The sequence below is a fragment of the Nycticebus coucang genome, chromosome 22 (assembly GCF_027406575.1).
Source record: "Nycticebus coucang isolate mNycCou1 chromosome 22, mNycCou1.pri, whole genome shotgun sequence".
Classification (NCBI taxonomy): Eukaryota; Metazoa; Chordata; class Mammalia; order Primates; family Lorisidae; genus Nycticebus; species Nycticebus coucang.
Window position 1 is genome coordinate 42,890,699 of NC_069801.1, and position 24,594 is coordinate 42,915,292.

General features: G+C 50.1%; 1 protein-coding gene across 2 annotated transcripts; it reads left to right on the top strand.

Moving 5' to 3' along the window:
- Positions 1 to 572: 572 nt before the first annotated feature.
- Positions 573 to 24,067, top strand: LOC128575606 (fatty-acid amide hydrolase 1-like). 2 transcript variants are annotated; one of them, XM_053577389.1, is made up of 15 exons: positions 573 to 1,153; positions 9,241 to 9,354; positions 9,585 to 9,734; positions 10,057 to 10,190; positions 10,764 to 10,970; positions 12,470 to 12,510; positions 12,926 to 13,050; positions 14,244 to 14,369; positions 15,101 to 15,198; positions 15,481 to 15,580; positions 15,965 to 16,008; positions 17,633 to 17,672; positions 18,030 to 18,138; positions 21,554 to 21,699; positions 23,749 to 24,067. In XM_053577389.1, exons 1-15 carry the CDS (start codon positions 968 to 970, stop codon positions 23,875 to 23,877), a joined length of 1,749 nt encoding a protein of 582 aa, XP_053433364.1. In that variant the 5' UTR covers positions 573 to 967; the 3' UTR covers positions 23,878 to 24,067. The 2 variants fall into 2 exon arrangements, with proteins under 2 accessions (XP_053433364.1, XP_053433365.1); XM_053577390.1 differs by lacking the exons at positions 17,633 to 17,672; positions 21,554 to 21,699; positions 23,749 to 24,067 and having other exon boundaries at positions 15,101 to 15,373; positions 18,030 to 18,139.
- Positions 24,068 to 24,594: the final 527 nt, after the last annotated feature.

Sequence of the window (24,594 nt, forward strand, 5' to 3'; positions counted from 1 at the left end):
CAGCTCACAGCAACCTCCAACTCCTGGGCTTAAGCGATTCTCTTGCCTCAGCCTCCCGAGTAGCTGGGACTACAGGCGTCCGCCACAACGCCCGGCTATTTTTTGGTTCCAGTTTGGCCGGGGCCGGGCTTGAACCCGCCACCCTCGGTATATGGGGCCGGCGCCTTGCCGACTGAGCCACAGGTGCCGCCCATCCTCTTCCCTTTTCTCATGTCTTCCCAGCAACTCCTTTGGAATGTCGCCTCCACCCTGCACCCCTTGTCTCCTCTCCACCGGAAAGGAGGACCAACAGTTGGGAGGGCATGAACCCCAGGATCAGAATACTAGCTTGCTTGGGGAGCTGAGAGTGAGAAGCCCAGCTGGCGTGAGGCCAGGGCACTGCCTGCAGTAGCCCTCACTTCCCGGTATCATCTCCCCAGGGCGAGTGCCTTTTGAGCTCTGCTGTTCCTGATGTACAGGAGAGGGTGTCCCTTCCTCTTCGTTCTGCCTGGGCCCCAAATGCCTCCCTAGAACCTCCACTCTGGGCAAATGCAGCTTGTTCGGTCCCCCTCCAGGTATCTGCTTATGCCAAACAAAAGGGGGCTGGGTTACCCTTAAAGCAACCAGAAATCACAGAAGCAACTCCATCCGTGACTCTGGAGGGTCAGACCAGGGTGATGGTGGGGAACTGGAGAGTTGGTTGGGAAGGAGAAGGACACGTCACCTGACCAGCTGCAGGCTTGAACCCCTCTCAAGGCTCCTCTCTGTCAAAGCTTCTTCCCCTGGGTGGCGTAAGAGTCTTTGTCCCAGGAAATAAGTTAAGAGTGAGAACTGGGTGGGAGGAAGCCCTGCTACACCCCGGGCTATGGTCACCGCCTCCAGGGGCCCTAGATGTGGGTGGGTGCTCTAGCAGCGTCCCCGACATATAAACAGGAAGTGCTCTTAAAGAAGAAGCAGGTGCTTCCACACAAGTCGTGTGAATCCTGGGATGGCTTGGCTGTCATACTCCTTGGTGATACTGCTCCTGGTGGCCCTGCTGGGGGCTGTGCTGCTGGGAGTTTCCCTGCTTTCATGGCAGCACCCTCCAGCACGGAATAAGATTCCCAGGGCACAGAAGCGGAGGGAAGTGGCACTGCAGCAGATGGAGGCCCTGGCCCAGCGTCTCCGGCAACAAGTGAGCAGACATTGATCCCAGGGGCCCTTAACTCTCCACTTGATCTTAGCCAAAAGGCTGAGAAGTGATGGCCCTTAGCTCTCCCTCCGAATAGGCAGACCCCCCCTCAGGATGGGGCCCCGCCCCATCTGTCTCCCTTCAGAGACAGAGAGCTGGTGGGCAGACCCCACGTGGGCTCTTCGTGTGGTTCTCCTTCATCATGTCTTCTGAGCTCCTGGAGATGGGGGACAGTGTGTTTTCTCTCTGTGCTGCCAGTGTATATAGCTTATAAACGTAGTGGGTGCTCATTTGGGCTATTTGTTGAGCTAAAATAAACCGATGGAGGCAATTGGAGGAGGAAAGCCTCCTTCAGCCCCTGAGCACCCCTAAACCCCACTGAGACAGCTCTACACCCCCCCCCACTAACCTATTCAGTTTTGAAAATGTTTGCTGAGTACCCAGTAGGTGCAGCGCACTGGGCGCTAGAGACGGCTTCCCAGGAAGTTGTATATCTTAAATGTGGCTTTGACAGCTCAGTGGGGATATTTCAAGGCATCAAGACAGTCACCATAGCTGGTCGGGCTGGGATTAGCAGGTGGAATGGCTGGGCCGTGGGTGTATTAGCAAAGCCTGCCAGGGGTGGTGGAGAGAAGGGCGTAAAGGAGGGGCATGGAGACAAATGCAGCCTGGGATTTGCTGTGTGGCCTGGAGGATGTGATCACCCTTCTCTGGGCTTTGGGCTTTTCAACTGCCCAAGGAGGGGTGGGGTCACGGTATCTTAGGCTCCCTCTGGGACCTCCAGCGGTGGCGTTTGAGGATAGCGCCTGGGGTGTTGTCCCTGTGCTCTGCAGTTCCTAAGTGTCCTCTGCTGTCCCCTGGACAGTGATTGATGGCCCCAATGGGAGGCTTCTCTGCTCGAGCTGCTGCTGTTGCTGAGAATGTGTATTAATATTAATTGGGGCTAATTAGTTGGATAAATCAATCTGCCCCCAGAGAGCAGGTGCCCCTCCCTCGTTGATGACGAGGAAGTCTGGGCTAATGGGGTTGCTGAGGCGAACCAGCATGATGGAGAGGATCCCTGTGTGCAGCAGAGGCCCCATCTGTGTATGGTGGTGGGGTGAGCTCCTTCCCTGCTGGTGAGGGCCTGGCTGCATGTGCCTTCTGCTGGCCTCTCACTGTGTTATGGTGGGTGTGTGTCTGGTCTGGCTGTGTGGACGTGTGCCTGGCAGATGTGTGTATGCTGTGTTCCTGGCTGGAGTGTGCACACCTAGATGTGTGTGGCTGGTGTGTGTCTGCATGTTTGGTCAGTGTGTTCATGTGGCTGCCTGTTTGATGTACAGGGTCAGCTGGGGCTCAGTGTCTAGGCATCTGGTTGGTGGACATGTGGCCATCTGGGGGATGCAGACTGTTGGGCTGGGCTGGGCACCTGGCAGGGTTGTGTGTGTGTCTGGTGGGCTGGAGGAGTGGAAGGGGTTGGCTGTGAGGTCACCCATGGTGTCTCCCACCTCCTCTCAGAGCTTCTTGGCACACTGCAGCATGCTTTTTTCCACAACAAAGCTATACAGATTTGCCCTGGGCATCTTACCAGTGTTACTCCAGGGATACCCTCAGGACCCCAGGTGTCCAGATTTATATGGCAGGGGAGGCAGAAGGCTGAGACATAGATCAAACCCTCAAATAGTTCAATCAAACAAATGGATTTAGTTCAGATTAGCAAGATTTCTCTGGGTTTTGCCTTGTGCTGGCTTGTGAAATCCATTGTAAAGATGAATCAGACTTCTGATCTAGACTTTAACTGTAAAGATGGGCCCAGGCTGGGTGGGGCGTTGTAGAAGCAGAGCTGTGCAATCCATGCTGGGAGGCAGCTCAGAGCGTGCGGTAAGTCCCATGGGGCTGTGGGACACAGCAGGAGGACGCGGCTTGTCTGGAGTAGGTCACGTGGGGAACACATCACAGGGAGGCGGTGTGTGAGCTGAGCCTCACCTGATGTGTACGAGTTTTCCAAAAGAAGCAGGGAACAACAAAGGCAGTACCAGAGAGGGAAAAGCCTGAGAGAAAGCAGTGTTGCATAGAACACATAGAAAATGATATTCGGTTGGTGGCTCACGCCTGTAATCCTAACGCTCTGGGAGGCCAAGGTGGGTGGATTGCTGGAGTTCGGGAGTTCAAGACCAGCCTGAGCAAGAGTGTGACCCTGTCTCAACTAAAAATAGAAAAACTAGCCAGGCATTGTGACAGGCAGCTGTAAGCCCAGCTACATGGGAGGCTGAGGCAAGAGAATTGCTTGAGCCCGCCATGACATCACGCACCACTGTAAACATGTATTAACTTGATAGAATACTATATTAAATCATTATCCTATCACAGAGATAAGGACATTAAGGAAGAGAAGAAGAATTTAAAATATAAATGTTAGGGTTAGGATTCAAACATAGGCAGCCCAGAAAGAAAGGCCACACTCTTTTTTCTTTTTTTTTTTTGCCCAGGGCCGAGGTTTGAACCTGCCACCTCTGGTATTTGGAGCTGGCGCCCTACTCCTTGAGCCACAGGCACCACTCTTAATGCCAGGTCACGTAACTTCTTTTTTTTTTCCTTGAGACACAGTCTCACACTGTTGCTCATGCTAGAGTCCCATGGCATCAGTCTAGCTCACAGCAACTTCAAACTCTTGGGTTTAAGCGATCCTCCTGCCTCAGTCTCCCAAGCAGCTGGCTAATTTTTTCTATTTTTAGTAGAGATGGGGTCTACCTCTTGCTTAGGCTGGTCTTGAGCTCCTTAGGTCAAAGGATCCTCCCACCCCAGCCTCCCACATTGCTAGGATTATAAGTATGAGCTACTGTGATCGGCCAGGTCACACAACTTCTGATTATGGTCAACATAAATTACTATGACATTCTAATACAATGTTTATGACATAATTGATAACAGGAATATTTATGAGCATAACTATATAAAATGGTAGCTGGTATTATAAGAGCTAGAAAATTATTGTTGTAATTGCTATTGGTTTAACAAATGCTGAGAGAGGACACAACCCAAGGAATTACATTAAGAGAAAGACTTTCCTTAATAAGACTGCAAGTCATCTAATGACTCTCAGTTTATCAAGAGAGCTCTACGATACAGGGAATTCCTTCAAAAGATGGTAGTCATATCTGGCTCAGCGCCTACAGCACAGTGGTTATAGCACAGGCCACGTGCACCAAGGCTGGCGGGTTTGAACCCGGCCCGGGCCAGCTACACAACAATGACAACTGCAACAAAAAATAGGGGCATTGTGGCGGGTGCCTGTAGTCCCAGCTATTTGGAAGGCTGAGGCAAGAGAATCGCTTGAGCCCAAGAGTTTGACGTTGCTGTGAGCTGTGATGCCATAGCACTCTACCGAGGACAACATAGTGAGTGAGACTCTGTTTGTCACCCCCCCCAAAATAGTAGTTATATCAAAAAAATCTCCACAACAAATTCTACAAATCAACAAATTATTTGAAATTAGAATAATTTGATTAAAAAAATGAGCCTTCAGGCAGCACCCGTGGCTCAGTGAGTAGGGCACCGGCCCCATATACCGAGTGTGGTGGATTCGAACCTGGCCCCAAGCCAAACTGCAACAAAAAAGCAGCTGGGTGTTGTGGTGAGTGCGGTAGTCTGAGCTACCTGGGAGGCTGAGGCAAGAGAAACACCTAATCCCAAGAAGCTGGAGGTTGCTGTGAGCTGTGATGCCGCAGCACTCTACCAAGGGCGACAAAATGAGACTCTGTCTCTTAAAAAAAAAGAAGGGGCTCAGTGCCTGTGGCTCAAGCGGCTAAGGCACCAGCCACATACACCTGAGCTAGAAGGTTTGAATCCAGCCTGGGCCTGCCAAACAACAATGACGGCTGCAACCAAAAATATAGCCAGGTGTTGTGGCAGGCACCTGTAGTCCCAGCTACTTGGGAGGCGGAGGCAGGAGAATTGCTTGAGCCCAGGAGTTGGAGGTTGCTGTGAGCTGTGATGTCACAGCCCTCTACCCAGGGCGACAGCTTGAGGCTCTGTCTCAAAAAAAAAAAAATGAGCCTTGGAGGATCACTTGAGCTTAGCCTCACAAGACAGGCCTGTGCAAGAGGAAGACTCCATCTCTACTAAAAATAGAATAAATTAGCCAGGCATTGTGGCAGGCACTATAGTCACAGCAATTGGGGAGGCTGAGGCAGGAGGATCACTTCAGCCCAAGAGTTTGAGGTTGCTGCAAGTGAGGCTGATGCCTCTGCAATCTAGCCTGGTCTAAAGAGTGAGACTCTGTCTCAAAAAAAAAAAAAAAAATTGAGCCTCAACTTATATTGCCCTTATGTCATTTAATATATAGTTTAGTTTAGAACAATCATCCCCCCCTGCTCCATCCCGCATCCCACAGCTGCATGGATACATAGACTTCTCTATACTTAGGGTGCTTCCTCCCACCCAAGTTTGAAAAACAAAAAGTATTTACATTAAAATTTTTATTTAATTGATTTAGTATTAATATTTCCCAGGTGCTTGTTAAATATCTTTGGTTTTATAAACCCCTCAAGCCTCAGGTGACCAGGCATGATTGTAATTATAGTATTCTCCTAAGTTAATACATGTTTACAGTGGTGCCTGGCACATAGCAAGCACTATACAGATGCTCCTTAACTTAGCACAGGGTTTCATCCTGATAAACTCATTGTAAGTTGAAAATACTATAAGCTGAAAATGCATTTATTGCACCTAACCTACTGAACCTCATAGTTTAGCCCAGCTAGACTACCTCAGACATGCTCAGAACACCAACATTAGCCTATGGTTGGGCAGAATCACCGGGGAAACAGTAGCCTATCTGTTGTTTACCCTCACGATCACGTGGCTGACTGACAGCTGTGGCTTTGCTGCTGACCAGCATCTCAAAAGGGCCTTGCCCCACTTTCTATTGAATGCATGCTGATTTCACACAATCACAAAGTTGAAAAAGTGTGAAGTCAGGATTGACTATGTAAGTGATAGTTCTCTCTTTGGTAACAGAGCTAATGTTGCTGTCCACGATGAGGGGCATTTTTGGTTTCAATGAATTTGATGGAAATGACACTCAATGCGGTTGGTGAAAAGGCTTTGTTGGGTCTTTGAAAGCCCCCCCAAGTCACTGGAGTGCCTGCTGTCCTGACAGAGGGACAGTCTCAACAGACCCCTGCGGTAGTCCTCATTAGCACCCCCAGGCTTGTTCTCCCCATCCCTCCTCACCTCCCTGAGAGACAAAGTCCCCTAGAGGGTACTATTCCCACAAGTGGCCATGCAAGGGCAACTGCAGGGGAGGCCTAGCTTCAGGGTTCCACATGGACACACTGTGAACTTGCCTATGAGTATGTCATCTTTCCAGGTAGACAGAAATGGCGGCTGGCATGAGGTGGTCCCTGAAGTTTCCATGTGTACCTGTGGACTAGTGAGTGCTGGGATGGTCTCTGGCAGGCCCTGCTGGGGCTCCTTAGGGTTAGAGTGGGCAGGGCAAGAGATGAGCATAGGCTTCGAGCCCCCCCCCCCCATTCAAAGTCCTGAGCATTAACTCTTTACTTGCTGGACTGTGCAGAATCTTGGGGAAGGACTAGGACAACCAGCGTGGTGGGGGTGCCCACTGGAGCAGCTTTTTGCCAAGAGTCTCAGAAATGTTTTAATAATTTAGCCATTGACTACTAACAGGGGCTTCCTAGCCCTGTCCCAGTTTTCTGTGTCTGGGCCCTCCTGAAAACCCTCATGGCACAGGGGCTGGGGAGCTCTCGGCTGAGGCGAAGCAGGTAGAGAAATTGGGCAGTGTGGCTTGAGCAGCGTGGATGATGGGGGAGGGTGTGCCGAAAGGCAGGCAGGCTGGACCCAAACAGAGGAAGAGCCTCAGGCAGTGCCTGGCACTCAGGAAGTGCTTTGCTGAAAAGCTTCAAACCCTGAGCACCATCAGAGGGTAGTGGTTAAGGTATTGATGATCAGGATTTAAGCTTAGGCTCCTCTACCTTTATGGCCTTGGGCAAGAGTGTTAGATCTCTGCATCTCAGCAGCCTTCACTAAGGAAAGGGTAATAAGGGCAATGAGTCAAGGGTTTTTGCGAGAATCAATGAAATGGTGTAGTACAGGACTTGATAGGACTCCTGGCCATGCAGTGACACTCTGAGCACTCAGTCAATGGGGATCACATGCATCTAAATATGGACTCATGTGTTCACAAGCTGTGCTGATGAGAATGGTGTTGCAATATTATCCTGAGAGCAACTGGGACCTATTCCTTAGATTTGGTTTTATAAGATCTCAAAAGGATTGAGCAGGCTGCAGGCAGAGGTTGAGCTGGAGGGTTAGAGACCGAGGCAGGAAGGCCAGTGAGGCCCTTGAGTTGACTGAGAGATGGAAAAGATCCTAGATAGGTGGGGAGTGGAGTGAGGAGTCAGCGGTGGGAGATAGGATGGAGCAGGGTCACTTGGAGGCAGTTTTTGTGGCTAAGAGCATGGTCACTGGAGCCAGACTGCCTGGGTTTGGATCCAGACTCTACCACTTACTAGTTATGTGTCCTTGGGCAAACAGTTTTCTGTGTCTCAGTGTCGTCTTCTGCTGTAAAATGAGAAAATAATATGACCTGCCTCCTAGGGTTATTCAAGGAATAATATGAGTTATGTAAAAATGCTTGCAATGGGGCCTGGCACATGTTAAGTGTTATAATACACACTATGGGTGATTACGTGTTAGTTATTATGACTGTTATCATACCTTGGATATGAGGGAGGAGTCTAGGATGATTCTGAGGTTTGTTGCTATGGTGATGTGATTATCACCAGTTGGGAATTTCAAGAAGCACAGATTTGGCAGAAAAAGGATGAGTCCTGGGGAGTGCATGGATATTTGGGTGGGTGAGTGGGTCTGAAGTATGGCAGAAGAGAGGCCTGAGTTGTTGAAACAGATAAACTGCCTGTCTTTGGGTATATTTGGCTGCTAAGGTCATCCGGGGAGTATGGAAAGGCAAGGAGAGGAAAGGCCAAGGCCTGAAGAACATCAACATTTTAGGAGACTGAGGAGCCATCGCAGGTAGGAGGAAGCCAGGAAGAGTCAGGGCGTTAGAGGGTTTCTGGAAGGAGAGAGTCAGACTCTGTTGAGGAGAGTAAGGTAAGGACTGACAGGAACCCACGAGATTTAGTAGTCAAGAAGTCTTGATGCCCTTGGGGAGAAGGGGCTCAGTGGAGTGGGCAGGACAGATGTCAGACTGGGTGCTTTAAGGAGTGAAAGAAGAGAGATGGAGCCAGGGATCCCCTAGCTTTTCAGGGAAATTTCCTTGTCTGCACACTTCTCTCCAGGACCAAGAAAAGCCCACCATGCCATCTTCCCACCCAGCTCTCACTCCAGCTTGGAGGTGTCAAGGGTCTCAAACAGGACTGAGGAGAGGAAGGAAGAGAACTTTGCCTTTCTGAGCGCCTGCGAGGCCCTCATCATGTTGTGCTTGGTAGGACAGCAGTCCTGAGGGCTGGTATCAGCTTCCCCTCACACCCTGAGGGACGGGGCTCCAAGGCAGCTAAGGGGCTTGTCAGCAGGGCTGACTCAAGCCTGCCTCCTAGTCTTTCCTCCCACAGGGGGCGTAGGCCCTGGGAGGGGCAGGGACCTGCCCCAGGTGCCCTGGTGGACCAGTGGTGTGGTCAGGGATGGGTTAGATTCTTGCCCTCCACTAGGGTGGGATCAGCAGGGTGGGAGGACTGGAGAGGAAGAAGGGGGATGCCTGGGATGCCCCTTGGAAATAAGCCACACAGAGCTGAATTTTACTTCCATGACCCCCAGTCCCAAGATACTGCATATGGAGTCACTCCCACTCCAACTGTGACCCTTATGACGTTTGACCTGAGCCAAAGCCTTGGGCTAGGATCTGGGGGACAGAGACAGAAACGAACATCTGTGCCCCTGAAGAGCTTTCACATCCACCTGGAGACAGATCAAAAGATGCTTTTAGTTCTAAGAATGAGCACAGGGACATGTGTGGCCCCACATGTGTGCTCAGCTGAGCATCCAGTGAAACACGGGCCTGTGGTGTGGACTGTCTGGGAGTGGGCCTGAATAATCTGTCTTTGATATCTGTCCACCCTCCCTCATCTCCACAGGAGCCAGACATGGACTCTGAGTCAATCCTGGAGCTTCCCCTGGCAAAGCTGGCCCAGAAACTACGGGCTGAAGAGCTGAGTCTGGAGAGCGTCCTCTGTAGCTACTTAGAGCAGGTGTGGGTCAGGGGTCAGGATATACCTGGTTTGGAATCGGGGATGTCATTTGCCATTTTTCTACTTAAGAGGAGTTGAGAGGCAGGTGTGACTCTGTGGTTCTGCCACTGACCAGGATGGGGGGCACATCTCAGTCTCCTCAAGGTGGCAGGAGGGGCCAGGTGTCTGAGTGCCCTGTTCCGGCCCTGGCCTCCCTGAGGCCCTGGTCTGCTCTCTTCAATGCGACTCAGGCACTGAAGGTACACCAGGAGGTGAATTGCCTGACCGATTTCCTGGGGGAATGTGAGGAGCAGCTGCAGGCCCTGAAGAAGCTTAAGAAGAGTGAGCGAGGCCTTCTCTATGGGGTCCCTATAAGCCTCAAGGACACCTATGACTGCAAGGTGAGCCTTGAGGTGTGCACATGTGTATGTGGATGTGTGTGTGTGTGCACACGGCCCTGAGCCTTTGAGCATCTAAGTGTGTGACACTGGGCAAGTTACTTAACCAAAGATGCACAGTTAGAAGGTGGCAAACTGGGGTTTGAACCCAGCAGTTAAGACTTCACCAGTGCTCTTCTGCCACCAGAGCATCCTTGTAGTACAGTGTATGTGTTTGCAAGGGTATAAGAGCGTATGTAAGTGGAGCCAGACTGGGACTGGAGTCTGCCGGGAAGGTGATTCAGCCTGACCCCTACTGGCTGGAGGTGACTTTCCTTTTCTGCAGGGCCATGACTCCACGTGTGGCCTGGCTCAGTTCCTGGAGAAGCCAGCGGCCAAGGACGGGGTCATTGTGCAGCTGTTCAAGGCCCAGGGAGCCATTCCCTTTGTTAAGACCAACATCCCGCAGACGCTGTTAAGGTCTGTGAAGCAGGCAGGCAGGGAGCTGGAATTGGGCTAGGCCCAGGGCTGAAGCTGCTCTTTAGAGCCCTGATCCTAGGCAGAGACTGAGGTGGGGGCTTGTCATGCAGATTTCAAGAGCTGGGGTTCTTGGGCTAGTCCTTTCTGCCCTCCGGGCCTGGGTGTCCTCATTCTACAATGAGGCTAGACTGATTCCAGGGTCTCTAAGGGTCCTTTGAGCTCCAAGTTTCTGTAAAGTTACATCTCCATTCTATCCTGGCTTCTTTAAGTATTCTCATCCGGAATTTTCTCTCCCCCTACTCAGCCTTTAGTGTATCGCTCTGGCTGCAGAGCTGTGGGCTTCTCGGTTCTTATTTTAGGAGTCGTGGCTGGTGTCTGATCTTGGTCTTTCCAGCAGCAGCAGCAGCCCCTTCCCCTCCCCCCAGCTGGAAGGGGACCCGGAGGTCTCAGCCTTAGGGAGACACTCACAGAGCCAAAGGAGCCCTAGAGTTGATTCTGGAGGGTAGTTGGTCCCCAGTGGGGAGGGGAAGGCCGCCTCAGTCAGGCTTTCACCCTTTTCTTCACTTCCCGTAGCTACGACTGCAGTAACCCTATCTTTGGCCAGACACTGAATCCCTTGAACTTAAAGAAGACTCCTGGGGGCTCCTCAGGGGGTGAAGCAGCTCTACTGGCAGAGAGGGGGTCCATCCTGGGCATGGGTACCGACACAGGTGGCAGCACTCGCATACCAGCCGGCTTTTGTGGTGTCTGTGGCTTCCGGACCACAGGAAACCGCCTCAGGTACTCATGGATGGAGATGACAGAATGGGCTCAGCCCAGCCTGGAGAAACTAGGGGTGGAGGGAGGAGAGGAGCCTGTTCCTACCATCACTTTTTACCCACTTAGCTCACTACTGGGGAAAGTGAGTGAAGGTAGTAGGGCTTTGAATAACTCCTGCCTATCACAGCTAAGCATACCATGTCTTATACAGGTAGCAGTGAAACAGACCTTCCACTCAATTCTTAATTCATCACTTCATTAATTCATTATTTTGTACAGCTAGATTTGTACCCGCCTATGCTTTCTTTTATTCATTCATCCATCTGTTCATTTTTGCCCATGTATCCATCCTTCAGTCATTTAACTACCCATGCAGTCATCATCTCAGTCTTCCATCAATCCATTTTATAATTTATCTGCTATATGATTTATTTAGCAAATTTTCACTGAGTGCTTACTCTGTGCCAGAAATACAGCTGTTTGGGTACTAGCTACTTGGGATACATCAGTGAACAAAATGGATAAATATCTCAGCCCTTGGAAAACATACATTCCTCCATCCATCCATTCATGCATCCATATTTCTATCCATCCATCTACTTTTGTATCTATCCTACGTCAACCCATCTATCCATTCATATTTCCATTATCTCTTTATCCACGCATGCATGGATCCATTCTTCTTTGAACCACACTTTGAATACTCATACTATGGTCCCTATACTGAAGACACAGAGCACTTTTTTTTTTTTTTTTGAGACAGAGCCTCAAGCTGTCCCCCTGGGTAGAGTGCTGTCGTATCACAGCTCACAGCAACCTCCAATTCCTGGGCTCAAGTGATTCTCCTGCCTCTGCTTCCCAAGTAGCTGGGACTATAGGCGCCCGCCACAACGCCCAGCTATTTTTTGGTTGCAGCCGTCATTGTTTGGTGGGCCCGGGCTGGATTTAAACCCGCCAGCTCAGGTGTATGTGGCTGGCGCCTTAGCTGCTTGAGCCACAGGCGTGGAGCCAACACAGAGTATTTTCATACCCAGCCCTTGCCCCTGCTGTGTTCTTAGACACCCAAATGGCTTAGTCAGAAAATGATCAGGGCTCCCAGAGGGGTCAAAGCTTGTGGGAACACACAAGATGAAGCTGACATTTTCTTTAACAGAGATTTATTAAAAGCCTACACTTCAGAAGGAGGGCAAAGGATGAGAAGGATTCTTGGAGGAGGCAGCATTTGAGCTAGGTTTTGAAGGCTGAACAGGCAGAGTTGGGTGGAATCTAGAAGGTTGCAAGGCTGAGAGCTGCTTGCTTGGCCTGCAGCGATATGCATGTGTGGAAAAGCTCAAAGGGGAAACTGGTGAGCCTCGAAGGACAAAGGGATCAGACTTCATTCTGTGGACAGTAGAGAGACATGGAAGGTTGCAGTGGGCTGGATCCTGGGGGAGTGCACTGACTGGGTGCTCAAGCCTCCTGGCACCCAGGTCCCTCTCTTCAGATGCTGATCTTGGCTCCGGGTGGGTGGGGTTTTGCAGCTACTCTGGAATTGCCTCTGCTGTCAAGGGCAAGAAATCAGGTAAGTCTCCGCCTGTGCCTGTGGCCACACTCACTCAAAGGCAAACCTGCTAGCCTTTCTTATAAGAATGTTACACTCAGCCCCATAGGTGCTATCTGGGAGAGGAGACACATAGCTCCCACCTGGCTTCCCTTAGTCCAGTGGCCCTTGCCCCACTGTGAAGGGTTTCCTACTATGTAGCTTTAATCTCTCCTGCTGGCCTCTTGATACTCTGTCCCAGGTCAGATTCTCTCATCAGGCACCAGAGTTGCTGTGGTCAGTCTACCAATGCCACCTGTCCTCACCTCTGTCGAGGATGGCACCAGGGCCTTTTTTTTTTTTTTTGACCCTGGTCATAGCACTTTGAGGCCTGGCAGTAGGGATCTCCAGAGCAGAAAGAATGCTAGGTGTCTCCCCACCTCTCCTCCCCATGCAGTGACCACAACGGCTGGTCCCATGGCCCGGGATGTGGAGAGCTTGGCGCTGTGCCTGAGAGCCTTGCTAAATGAGAATATGCACCATCTGGACCCCACTGTCCCTCCCCTGACCTTTAGGGAAGAGGTGAGCCAGTTCTGGGGGCAGACGTGGGGGCTCCTTCTCCTCCCCTCCTGTCATTCCTCACTTGCCTGCCTGCACCTTACCATCTCCTACAAAGACCTCCTTTCCCACCCTGGGGTGCAGTGAGCAGGGAGCCCACATGCTCAGTTCTGTTTGTCTCCTGCCTCTGCTGGATACCAGCTGCTTCGGCCTCTTGGCTATCTGGAGCCATAGCTATAATTGCCTTTGAAGAGAGACCCAACACACCAGGCAGAATATTCAGCAGGCATGCTTCAGAGAGCCTGGTATCTAGTTAAGCTGAGCTCTTAACCTTCTAGGTAACTCTGGCCAAGTCAGGTCTCCTCTCTGGGCCTCAGCCTCCCCATCAGTACAACAGAGAGGTTAGACTGGAAGATGGCTCCAGGCTCTTCCAGCTCTAGCACCCTTTATTTATTTATTAATTCATTCAACAACATGTATTTGTACCAATTGTGTGCCTGGCTCTTTGTGTTTCATCCTAACACTCACTCTGAAGGATGAGCACTGCTGTTCTCATCTCCAGATGAGGAAACTGACGGGAAGTGAAACGACTCAATGACATGACCACACAGTTAGTAATTGGCAAGGCTGGCCTTGAGCCCTGCCCTCTCTGACTCCAGAACCCTCTCCATAGGGCAGAGTGTCTGTCTGCCACACCACAGTCTGTCCATCTTATCCCTTGCACCATCCTAGCATTCATTATGAACCTGAAGTTATTGTGTGCCACCCTTTATTTGCCCCCATTGATCTTTCCATCTTTATCCTTTTCTAACAGTTCTTTAGCTTAAAAGGTATTGGTGTCTATTCATCTACTTACTCACCCACCTATTTAACTCCCACCATTCATTCATTCATCTACCCACTTAGACATTCAACCCTCTGCCCACACACCTACTGTCTCATACATGCATCCACTCACCCATTCACGAATCTGTCATATCTATCTATGTATTCACTCCATCCACCCAATCATCCATCTCCCCATTCATTTCTAATTCTTCCAGGAGTTTCTCCAGAGCACTTAGGGCCTGAAGAGAGGCTCTTGGGGGGTCCATGTGGATTTCCCACGGGTGAGGACAGCTATGGCCTAAGGCTCTGCCTTATAAATCTGGCTCCTGAGACACTGGGGCCACCTTGTCCCCAGCCGAGTCTCCCCTCTGAGCCCCTTGTGACCCTAGGTATACTCCAGCAAGCGGCCTCTTCGAATTGGCTATTACGAGTCAGACGGCTATACCCAGCCATCCCCTAGCATGGCCAGGGCTGTGCAACTCACCTCTAGACTGCTCCAAGATGCAGGACACCAGGTAGGCTCACCTAGCACTGGTGAGGAGAGAGGTTGGACTGGTATGAGCATGCTAAGCTGGGCCATCCCAGGCGATGAAGGAGGCTCTATCTAAGTTTGGGCTGCTTATACAATTGGGTTTTCCCTGAGCTTCCTGGAGAAGATTAATGAAGTGAAGGTAGGGACAGGGTGAGCCCTACCCTGTATAGAAGGCTTTAAGGTTTGTGCCTTCTCCCCTTAGTGGTAGAGACATAGGGACCCACTCTTTTAATTCCTTGACCCTGGGTTCTCCATTGCCTCCATCAAATTGCTGTGAGGAGCTCTCTGTCTTGAAAATCCCCACTCTCAGCCCAACCCCACCTTCCCTGCTTCCAATGACTTGTCCTGGCTCCACCTCCCCTTTGAGAATGGCTGGTTGACCACACACTTACTTCGTGACCTTGGGTCAGTGTCTAAACCTCCCTGAGTCTCAGTTTTCAACCATATGGGGTAGCTGTGAAGAGTAAATGAGGTTCCACAGGCCAAGCACTTGGCACACTGACTGGATCCAGTGAAGCATGCAGGAAGTGAGGGCTGCTCTAATTCTGTCACATCTATGTGGTTATGGCAAGACAGGGTCGGGCCACACAGGCCTCCCATGCCATGCCGAGGAGCTGAGGTGGATGAAGATGAGTGGGGTAGTGTAGCATCACCCTTTAAAACGTGGGGGATGAAGAGAAGCTTCAGCCTCTGACTTCGCCTCTCTCTCTCCAGGTCATCCCCTTCTCCATCCCCCGTGTAGAGTATGCCATCAAACACCTGTACATGGGGGGTCTGTATGCTGATGGAGGGGCCACCCTGCTGCAGAAGCTGTACGTCATCTGTCAGGCCTTGAAATGGGATTGGGGTGGGGGGATGGAGCCAACCCGAGCCCTAAGAGAGGACTTGGCTAACAGTGTGACCTTATGCAGCAAGTCACCCACTCAGGTCCCATCTTTAGGATGCTCACATCTCAGGGTTGGGGCTGGAGCAGACACACTTCTCCAGGTCTGATCTCCCTTTTGTCTGTGGGGGGGAAGTTGCATGGCTCCTGTTGTGTGGGTGGGTGAGGGCTGAAAGGCTGTAACAGACCCAATATGTGACTGGCTCCTCAGAGAGGGGGACATTGTGGACCCCAGCATAAAGGGGATGGTCAGCCTGCTCCGCATGCCAGACTCTCTCAAGTGTTTCTTGGCCAAGATCCTGAAGTATACAGTGAGTGCGGACTGCATACAGGGAGGGTTTCTGCCGGGGAGGGGATCCAGCAAGGGGGCGGTCCTGAGAGAGAAAGAGACTCAGGGAGGGTGGGGGGCTCGCAAAGGGTGAGGGTGGTTCAGAGAGGGCTTCAACAGGAAGAAGAAGAAGTAAAAGAGGGAGATGTGGCTAAAAGAGAGAGAGGGGCTCCAGAGAGGAGGCTCCCCAGGGTGAAGGGGATTTATAGCAGGGGGAGATAAGAGGAAGCTCAGGGCTTGTTGAGGAGCAGAGGGCTCCAAGCCAGTGTGCTGAGCAGGTGTGCCCTTCCTGGACTGCCGATCTGGGTAGGCTGGCTGTTTCCCTGTGGGTTCTGAAGGTGGTCTTCTCTTCTCATTCCACCTCTAGGATCCCCGAGCTACACAGAATTTTGAAGAGATGCGTGGTGTGGGGTGAGTCTCCTCAGATCCAGCTGTGGCCCACAAAGAATGTCCATACAGTGGTAGGAACTGAGAGGCATGTGACTAGAGGTGGTGTCCACCTGAGGGAGGACTATTTAGATTTTGGAATCTAGTTAGATTTTAGTACCATGATTAATGTTAGGACTAGATTGAGACTTTTTTTTTTTAGAGACAGAGTCTCACTTTACTGCCCTCAGTAGAGTGCCATGGCATCACAGCTTACAGCAACCTCCAACTCCTGGGCTTAGGTGATTCTCTTGCCTCAGCCTCCCCAGCAGCTGGGACTACAGGCACTCGCCACAACGCCTGACTATTATTTTTTGTTTCAGCACCCGCCACAACGCCTGACTATTTTTTTTTTGTTTCAGTTTGGCCGGGGCCAGGTTCGAACCCGCCACCCTTGGCGTATGAGGCTGGTGCCCTACTCACTGAGCCACAGGTGCCGCCCAGATTTTTTTTTTTTAGACAGTCTCACTATGTTGCCCTCAGTAGAGTGCTGTGACGTCACAGCTCACAGCAACCTCAAACTCTTGGGCTTAAGCGATTCTCTTGCCTCAGCCTCCCAAATAGCTGGGACTACAGGTGCCCACCACAGCGCCTGGCTATTTTTTGGTTGTAGTTGTCATTGTTGATTCAGCTGGCCCAGGTTGGGCTTGAACTCGGCAGCCTCAGTGTATGTGGCTGGTGCCCTAACCACTGTGCTACGGGCCCTAAGCCTAGATTGAGACTTTTAATTGGTGGTGGGATTGGAGCTGGTTAAGGGCTAGGATTTGATTTGGAGTTAAGATCTGAGTCAAGGCTAGAATTGGGGTCAGGTTGAGGTAAAGGTTGGGGCTGAAGCTGAGGTTAAGTTTTGGCTGGTTTTGGAGTTGGTCTGAGTTAGGTGAAGATAGACTTGGATTCAAGGGTGGAATTAAGGTTGGGACTGGAGTGGGGCTAGAGTTAGGGTTAGAGATGAAGTTTCAAGGAGATTCGGGTTTGGGTTTGGGTTTGCTGTTGGGCTTGGCCAGTTCAATTACTGGTGTAACTGGGTCAAATGGCCTGAGGGCTAACCAGGTGCCTCACAGATTAGAGGAAGCCTATGGTCTTTTCGGGAGCCACATGAGTCCCTGTGGCTGGTGAAGTGGGGAGGTTGACTAGAGGAGGTGAGTTCTTGGGGAGCTTAGGCGGGCCAGGTGTCTTGGATGGGGGATAAGACTCAGGGTCAGTCCTAGACCATGAGATGATTTGCAGCCTTGCACAGAGGCCATCAGCATCACATCCCTATTTTTTTTTTTTTTGAGACAGAGCCTCAAGCTGTTGCCCTGGGTAGAGTGCTGTGGCATCATAGCTCACAGCAACCTCAAACTCCTGGGCTCAAGCGAGTCTCCTGTCTCTGCCTCCCAAGTAGCTGGGACTACAGGTGCCTGCCACAATGCCCGGCTATTTTTTGGTTGCAGCCGTCATTGTTGTTTGGTGGGCCCCGGGCTGGATTCGAACCCGCCAGCTCAGGTGTATGTGGCTGGTGCCTTAGCCGCTTGAGCCACAGGCGCTGAGCCTCACATCCCTATTTGTATAAAAGGAGACCCTTCCATGTTAACCTTTGAATTCTTCAGAGTCTTCCTCATTTTCCCAGGACACCTAAGAAACTGTGGGAGCAGCACACAGCAGTGGAGGTGAAGTGTTCCTGGGAAGACTTGAGGGACTGCTAGAGCTGGGGCCACAGAGACCTGGGTAGTGACATGAATGGCCAGATAGAGGTCAGAGCCTGGCTTGCCTGGAGGCCCAGCTGGACCTGCATAGTCCATCTTCCTGAGCATTGTCCTCAAATCATTACTGCCTGAGATCCTGCTTCCTATCCTTTCACCTAAGTCCCTAGGAAGACTCTGACCCTCCCCAGCTATCTCAGTCTGAAGCTCATAGCCTGAGAGTGCTTCCTGGTGTGTAACCCAGCTCTGCCTGGCAGCACCTGACCTTAGATGGCAGATAGTGAGCCCTAGTGGTCCTCCCTCTCACCTTTCCCTATTCCTCAGGACTATCAGCAAGAGTTCATAGCCAAGTGGAGATCCTTGGACCTGGACGTGCTGTTGGCACCAGCTCTGGACCCTGCTTTTTATATAGGCTATCCTGGCAAAATATCAGGTGAGAAGGCACTAGCTCCCATGGGGTTGAGATTAGGAGTCCAGGATTCCTGAGTCCTGCCCCACCTGCTCTTGCGTTAACCTTTGTCTCCATTCACTTTTTTTTTTTTTTTTTCGAGACAGAGTCTCACTCTATTGCCCTGGGTAGAGTGCTGTGGCATCATCATAGCTGACAGCAATCTCAAACTCTTGAGCTCAAGAATTCCTCTAAGAAAATGCCATGAAGGCTACGTTGAACAGTTTGATAAGAATATTTCAGATTGTATATGAAACGAGCACATTGTACCCCTTGATTGCATAAATGTACACAGCTATGATTTAACAATAAAAAAAAAAAGAATTCCTCTTTGCCTCAGCCTCCTGAGTAGCTGGGACAACACGTGCCCGCCATGATGTCCAGTTAGTTTTTTCTATTTTTGGTAGAGATGGCATCTCACTCTTGCTAAGGCTAGTCTTGAACTCCTGAGCTCAAGCAATCCATATACTTCAGTCTCCATTCACTTTTTTTTTTTCAAGACAGAGTTTCACTCTGTTGCCCAAGCCAGTGTGCTATGGCATCAGCCTGCCTGCCTCGGCCTCCCAGAGTGCTAGGATTATGGGCATGAATCATTGTGCCTGGCCACTCTCCATTCACTTTTTTTGAAACACAGTCTCATTATGTTGCCCTCGGTAGAGTGCTGTGGCGTCACAGCTCACAGCAACCTCAAACTCTTGGGCTCAAGTGATTCTCTTCCCTCAGCCTCCCAAGTAGGTGGGACTACAGGCACCTGCCACAATGCCCGGCTATTTTTTCTTTTGTTGTTGCAGTTGTCATCATCTAGCTGGCCCAGGCCAGGTTCGAACCTGCCAGCCTTGGTGCATGTGGCCAGTGCCATAACCACTGTGCTACTGAGCCGAGCTTCTCCATTCACTTAAAAAAAAATCTCTTAATTGAGATAAAAGTCAGATAACACCACTTAAAAGTGTACAATTCAGGGCGGCACCTGTGACTAAGTGAGTAGGGCGCTGGCCCCATATACTGAGGGTGGTGGGTTTGAACCCGGCCCCAGCCAAACTGAAACAAAAAAAGAGCCAGGTGTTGTGGCAGGCACCTGTAGTCCCAGCTACTCGGGATGCTGAGACAAGAGAATCAGCTAAGCCCAAGAGCTGGAGGTTGCTGTGAGCTGTGATGCCATAGCACTCTACTGAGGGTGACAAAGTGAGACTCTGTCTCTAAAAAAAACAGTGTTCAATTCAATGGTTTTTAGTATTTCAGAGTGTCATGCAACCACCATCCCTATCTAGTTCTGGAACATTTCCATTACCCCCAAAAGAATCTTGTTAGCAATCACTCTGAATTTCCATTTACTTTTTAAATGAACTCTTATTGAGATATAATTTTCTCTTTTTTTGTAGTTTTTGGCTGGGGCTGGGCTTGAACCTACCACCTCCGGTATATGGGGCTGGCACCCTACTCCTTTGAGCCACAGGCGCCACCCAGTATAATTTTTTTTTTTTTTTTTGAGACAGGGTCTCACTTTATTGCCCTCGGTAGAGTGCTGTGACATCACAGCTCACAGCAACCTCAAACTCTTGGGCTTAAGCAATTCTCTTGCCTCAGCCTCCCAAGTAGCTGGGACATGTGCCTGTCCAACTATTTTTTGTTGCAGTTGTCATTGTTGTTTAGCTGTCTGGGGCTGGGTTTGACCCTGCCAGCCTTGGTGTATGTGGCTGGCACCATAACCACTGTGCTACAGGTGTCAAGCCTATTGAGGTATAATTTATACACACTAAACTTCAGGGCCGGGTGTGGTGCCTCACACCTGTAATCCCAGCACTTGGGAAGCTGAGGTAGATGGCTTGCTTGAACTCACAGGTTTGAGACTAGCCTGAGCCAGAGCGAGACCTCATCTCTAAAAATAGCCAGGGGTTGTGGCAGGCGCCTGTAGTACCAGCTACTCGAGAGGCTGAGGTAAAAGAATCACTTAAGCCCAGGAGTTTGAGGGTGCTGTGAGCTATGACGCTATAGCACTCTACCAAGGGTGACAAAGTGAGACTGTCTCAAAAAAATACTTTTTTTCATTGATTTCAAGTGTATAATTTGGTGAATTTTGACAAATGTATACAGTTGTATAATCACTATTATAATCAGAAATATAGAATAAATTCTTAGAATTGATAGAATGTATATTTCCACCACTCCTAATTTTTTCTCATGTCCCTTTGCAGTTCACTTTTCCCTTACCCCCCTGCAACCAGTCATCTGCTTTTTGTCACTATTATTTTGCCTTTTCTAGAATTTCATATAAATGGAATCAAAAGGTATGAGGCTTTTGTGCATTAGCACATGCATTTACTCTTAACATGATCTCTGCTGATGTCTTCAGCCTAGCCTCAGGCTCGGACAGTATCGGAGGCACCTCCAGGCTTCATGTACAAGTTCTGGTCTCAGAGGTACTGTGCAATGCAGATGGAACCCAGTTCCAACCCCAATCCTGTACTCCTTTCCCCTGACCTTAAAAATGTGTCTTTCTGAGTGTCCCCACAGTGGCAGGCCAAAGGCACACTCCATACCTGGCTATCTCTGCGGCTGCTGTAGAAGACCTGTCTTTTCAGCTCAGGATGATAGTGCACACCTCCCACCTCAGAGTCAAGTACACAGGAGGTCTGAGTCCTCTGCCACCCACTGGCTGTGTAGCCTTAGAAAACATAACTAGGCTCAGGGCTGGTAGCACAGTGGTTACAGCGGCCACATACACGGAGGGTGGCGGGTTCCAACCAGGCCTGGAACGGCTAAACCAACTGCAACAAAAAAATAGTCAGGCATTGTGGCAGGAGCCTGTAGTCCCTGTTTTCCCAAAAATAAGACATCCTCTGAAAATAAGACCTACTTACAAGGACAGATAAGCTGTCCCCTGAAAATAAGACCTAGCGCATCTTTGGGAGCCCACCTTAAAATAAGACACTGTCTTGTTTTCGGGGAAACAGGGTACTTGGGAGGCTGAGGCAAGAGAATCACTTAAGCCCAAGAGTTAGCGGTTGCTGTGAGTTGTGACGTCAAGGCACTCTACTGAGGGTGACACAGTGAGACTGTCTCAAAAAAAAAAAAAAGAAAAGAAAAGAAAAAGAAAACATACCTAGCTCGTCTGCCTCCTAGATGTCCTCATTTGTCCACAGGGAATAGTTATCCCACAGCAAAGGGGTGGAGAAGACTCAAGGAATCAGCAATGTGCAGAGGCCAGAACAGTGCCTGGTACTGGGCAAGGCTTCTGCAGTGACGCTTCCGCTCTTCCCGCCACCGTCTCGCCGAGACTCCGGCGAGTCCGAGCGGGAGGGCTGCGGTTGCCAGCAGGCCCGGCAGGGGCGCCCACCTGCGTTCTTCCCCGCCGCGTCTTCCCGGGGCTGACGTCCTGCGCTTATCTGGATCTTTCCCTTAGAGAGCGTCTCCTACATGAACCTGTACAACACTCTGGATTTTCCCGTGGGCGTGGTGCCTGTCACTACCGTGACATCACAGGATGAGGAGGAACTGGCCTTCTACAAGGGCTACTACGGAGATAGCGCTGACAAAAATTTCCAGGAGGTCAGTTTCCTTCTCCACGCCTCTCCCACGGGGGGAACAAACCAGGGTTGATTCTCCATCAGTCCGAGCTGGGGCCGGCTGTGGGTGGGGGACCGGGGTGGAGATCGTAGGGTGGCGCTGGTGGTTTATCACTTTCGCTGCAGTTTCATCCCACCCCTGAGGGCTCACCATTTGACCTCCATGTCAGTCCTACCCTTGTCAGGGGAGAAAGCTTTGCAAAGCAGTGGTCTTCAGGGCATTTCAGTAGGGAAAATTGATCCCAGAAGCAAAGAGGGTGGAGCAGGGCAAAAGTTCCTGGTTAGTACCTTACTGTGTGCACCCAGACTGAACAATGCCTCTCTCAGGGCTCAGCAATTTTTTGCCAGGAAAATTAAAAAAAAAAAGGTAGCTATTTTAGGCCAGGCACCGTGGCTCACGCCTGTAATCCTAGCACTCTGGGAGGCTGAGGCAGGTGAATTACTTGAGCTCAGTAGTTTGAAACCAGTCTGCGCAAGAGCGTGACTCCATCTCTGGGTAAAATAGAAAATTAGCAAGGCGTTATAGAGGGTGCCTGGAGTCCCAGCTATTAGAGAGGCTGAGGCAGGAGGATGGCCTGAACCCAGGAGTTTGAAGTTGCTGTGAGGGTACTCTAGCCTCCGCAATAGAGTGAGACTCTGTTTCAAAAAACAAAAACAAAAAGAAAACAAATAGAACGCCAAGCTACCTTGCAGGATTGTTATAAAGGTTTATAAAACTGAAAAAGAGAGTGAAACAATTAGCATAAGGCTTTGTGTGTAGGAAATGTTTACTAAATGCTACTATTACTAATTCATAGGTGGTTTCATAAAAAGTAGTACCATGGGCTTATTTAACTATAGGGCCTAAAATAATACCCGGGACTTTGGTGAGAGAGAGGAGAAAGGGAAAGAAATTAACTGTGAAAAGTATTCATGTGTCTTGAGTCAGACATTAAGGGTCTTTTTCTGGAAATTGATTTTAGCCCTAGAGTTATCCAGCAGAACTTCTGACCTGGATTCTGAGAAAATAACAGTAATGACATGATCTCATGTGTGCTGAGTTCTTACTCTGTACTAGGAGCTGTTTAAAGTGTTGTATATAAATATTAAATCCCATAACTCTCCTGTGAGGTTTTTTTTTTTTGGAGACAGAGCCTCAAGCTGTCACCCTGGGTAGAGTGCTGTGGCATCACAGCTCACAGCAACCTCCAACTCCTGGGCTCAAGCGATTCTCCTGCCTCTGCCTCCCAAGTAGCTGGGACTACAGGTGCCTGCCACAATGCCCAGCTATTTTTTTGGTTGCAGCCGTCATTGTTGTTTGGTGGGCTGGGCTGGATTTGAACCTGCCAGCTCAGGTGTATGTGGCTGGCGCCTTAGCCACTTGAGCCACAGGCACTGAGCCTCCTGTGAGGTTTTATAAATGAGGAAAATGGAGGCACATGCAGACTAAGAGACTGGACCAAAGCCACACAGCCAATTGGAGTGAAAGAATGAGGTCTTGAAGTCAGGCAATCTGGCTCCAGAGATTAAGGCAAATAAGGGCTTATATGATACGTGGTATCATCATTATAAAGCAATTAAAACATATTTGAATTCCTATAAGTATATTTGGATTTCATGGTAGGGAAAGACTCAGGCTCAGCCCCCATGTTCCTGGGCCTGTGTTTGGGTAAAGGCAATGTTTTCAGTGCATAGGTATAATCAAGCTCTGGTCAGGGATTTGCACATTCTTGTTTCCCTTGCTGTGAACATTGAGTGGACACTCAGCTTTATATTTCATCGTTTTAGTCAGCATTCTGCACAGGGAGCAAATTTTACATATTAACCCTGGAAAACTATATATAAATAAAATTACAACAATCTTTTCAGGTTTCACTAAGAGCTGAGGAAGCCTAGAACTCCAAAATCCAGGACATCTTTGCCTTAAGATAGCATGGGGATGGAAAATTTGGACTAAGGCATCACCAGAACAGCATAGATGATGAGGAGGGCTGGGCAAATGGTCTGTGAGCAGGAATCGGGCTCTGAGTTTCTGGAACCCCTATCCTGACAGGCGGTGAGAGGATCTGTGGGACTTCCAGTGGGTGTACAGTGCATCGCTTTGCCGTGGGAAGAGGAGCTGTGTCTCCGGTTCATGAAGGAGGTGGAGACTTTGGTCAAGAACCAGAGGGGCGCCAAATGACAGGCCACTCCTTTTCCTAGAGCTCTTCCTAGATCCACACCTAGATCTCCCAATGCCCCTAACTTCTAACCTCCTATCTCCTCCCCTTGGAAACTACCACGTTCCTTTTCTTTGTGGTCCCTCTGTGTGGGTGCTTAATAAATGGACTCCTCAGATCATCCCAAGATGGGGAGTAGGGTGAGGGACTCAATAAACACTTCTGACTTGCTGGCCTTGTGATCTCTGGTTTGTGTAGGGCTGCAGCCTCCTGCCTCTTGCCTCCAGCTGCTATCTTTCAGTTCAGTCCCCCAGGTGAAGCAGAGGAAAAAGAGCCCCAGACTGAGAGGTTGGAGACTAGGTCGAAGTCTTGGCTCTGCCACTGGCTTGCTGTGTGATACTGGGAAGTCACTTCTCCTCTCTGGATCTTAGTTTTCTCATCTGAAAATTGAAGGGCTTAGATTCCGCAAGGTCCAAAGTTTGACCATTCTGCAAGCTGTGATTTTTAGATATTGCCCTGATGAGAACTTAGCATAGCTCCCACTGATGTCTGGAGAAAGATCCAGAGAGCAAAGCTGAGGGAATAGAATCTAATTGGAGTAAACCTTGGATTAGGACCTAGACCCTTGGCTCACAGTCTAGTGATTTTTCCACCGAGTGCTAATTCCTTGGCCTTACACTCAGCACCCACCACCACCAAGACCTTCCACAGTCTCTTCTGCCATGACTATCACAGCACTG

Excerpts from the sequence above, each read along its gene's own strand:
- LOC128575606 (XM_053577389.1), top strand. The coding sequence starts at position 968 with ATGGCTTGGCTGTCATACTCCTTGGTGATACTGCTCCTGGTGGCCCTG. Across the intron at positions 14,370-15,100 it reads TCCAAGATGCAGGACACCAG|GTCATCCCCTTCTCCATCCC; the intron begins GTAGGCTCACCT and ends CTCTCTCTCCAG. Across the intron at positions 21,700-23,748 it reads CTGACAAAAATTTCCAGGAG|GCGGTGAGAGGATCTGTGGG; the intron begins GTCAGTTTCCTT and ends CTATCCTGACAG.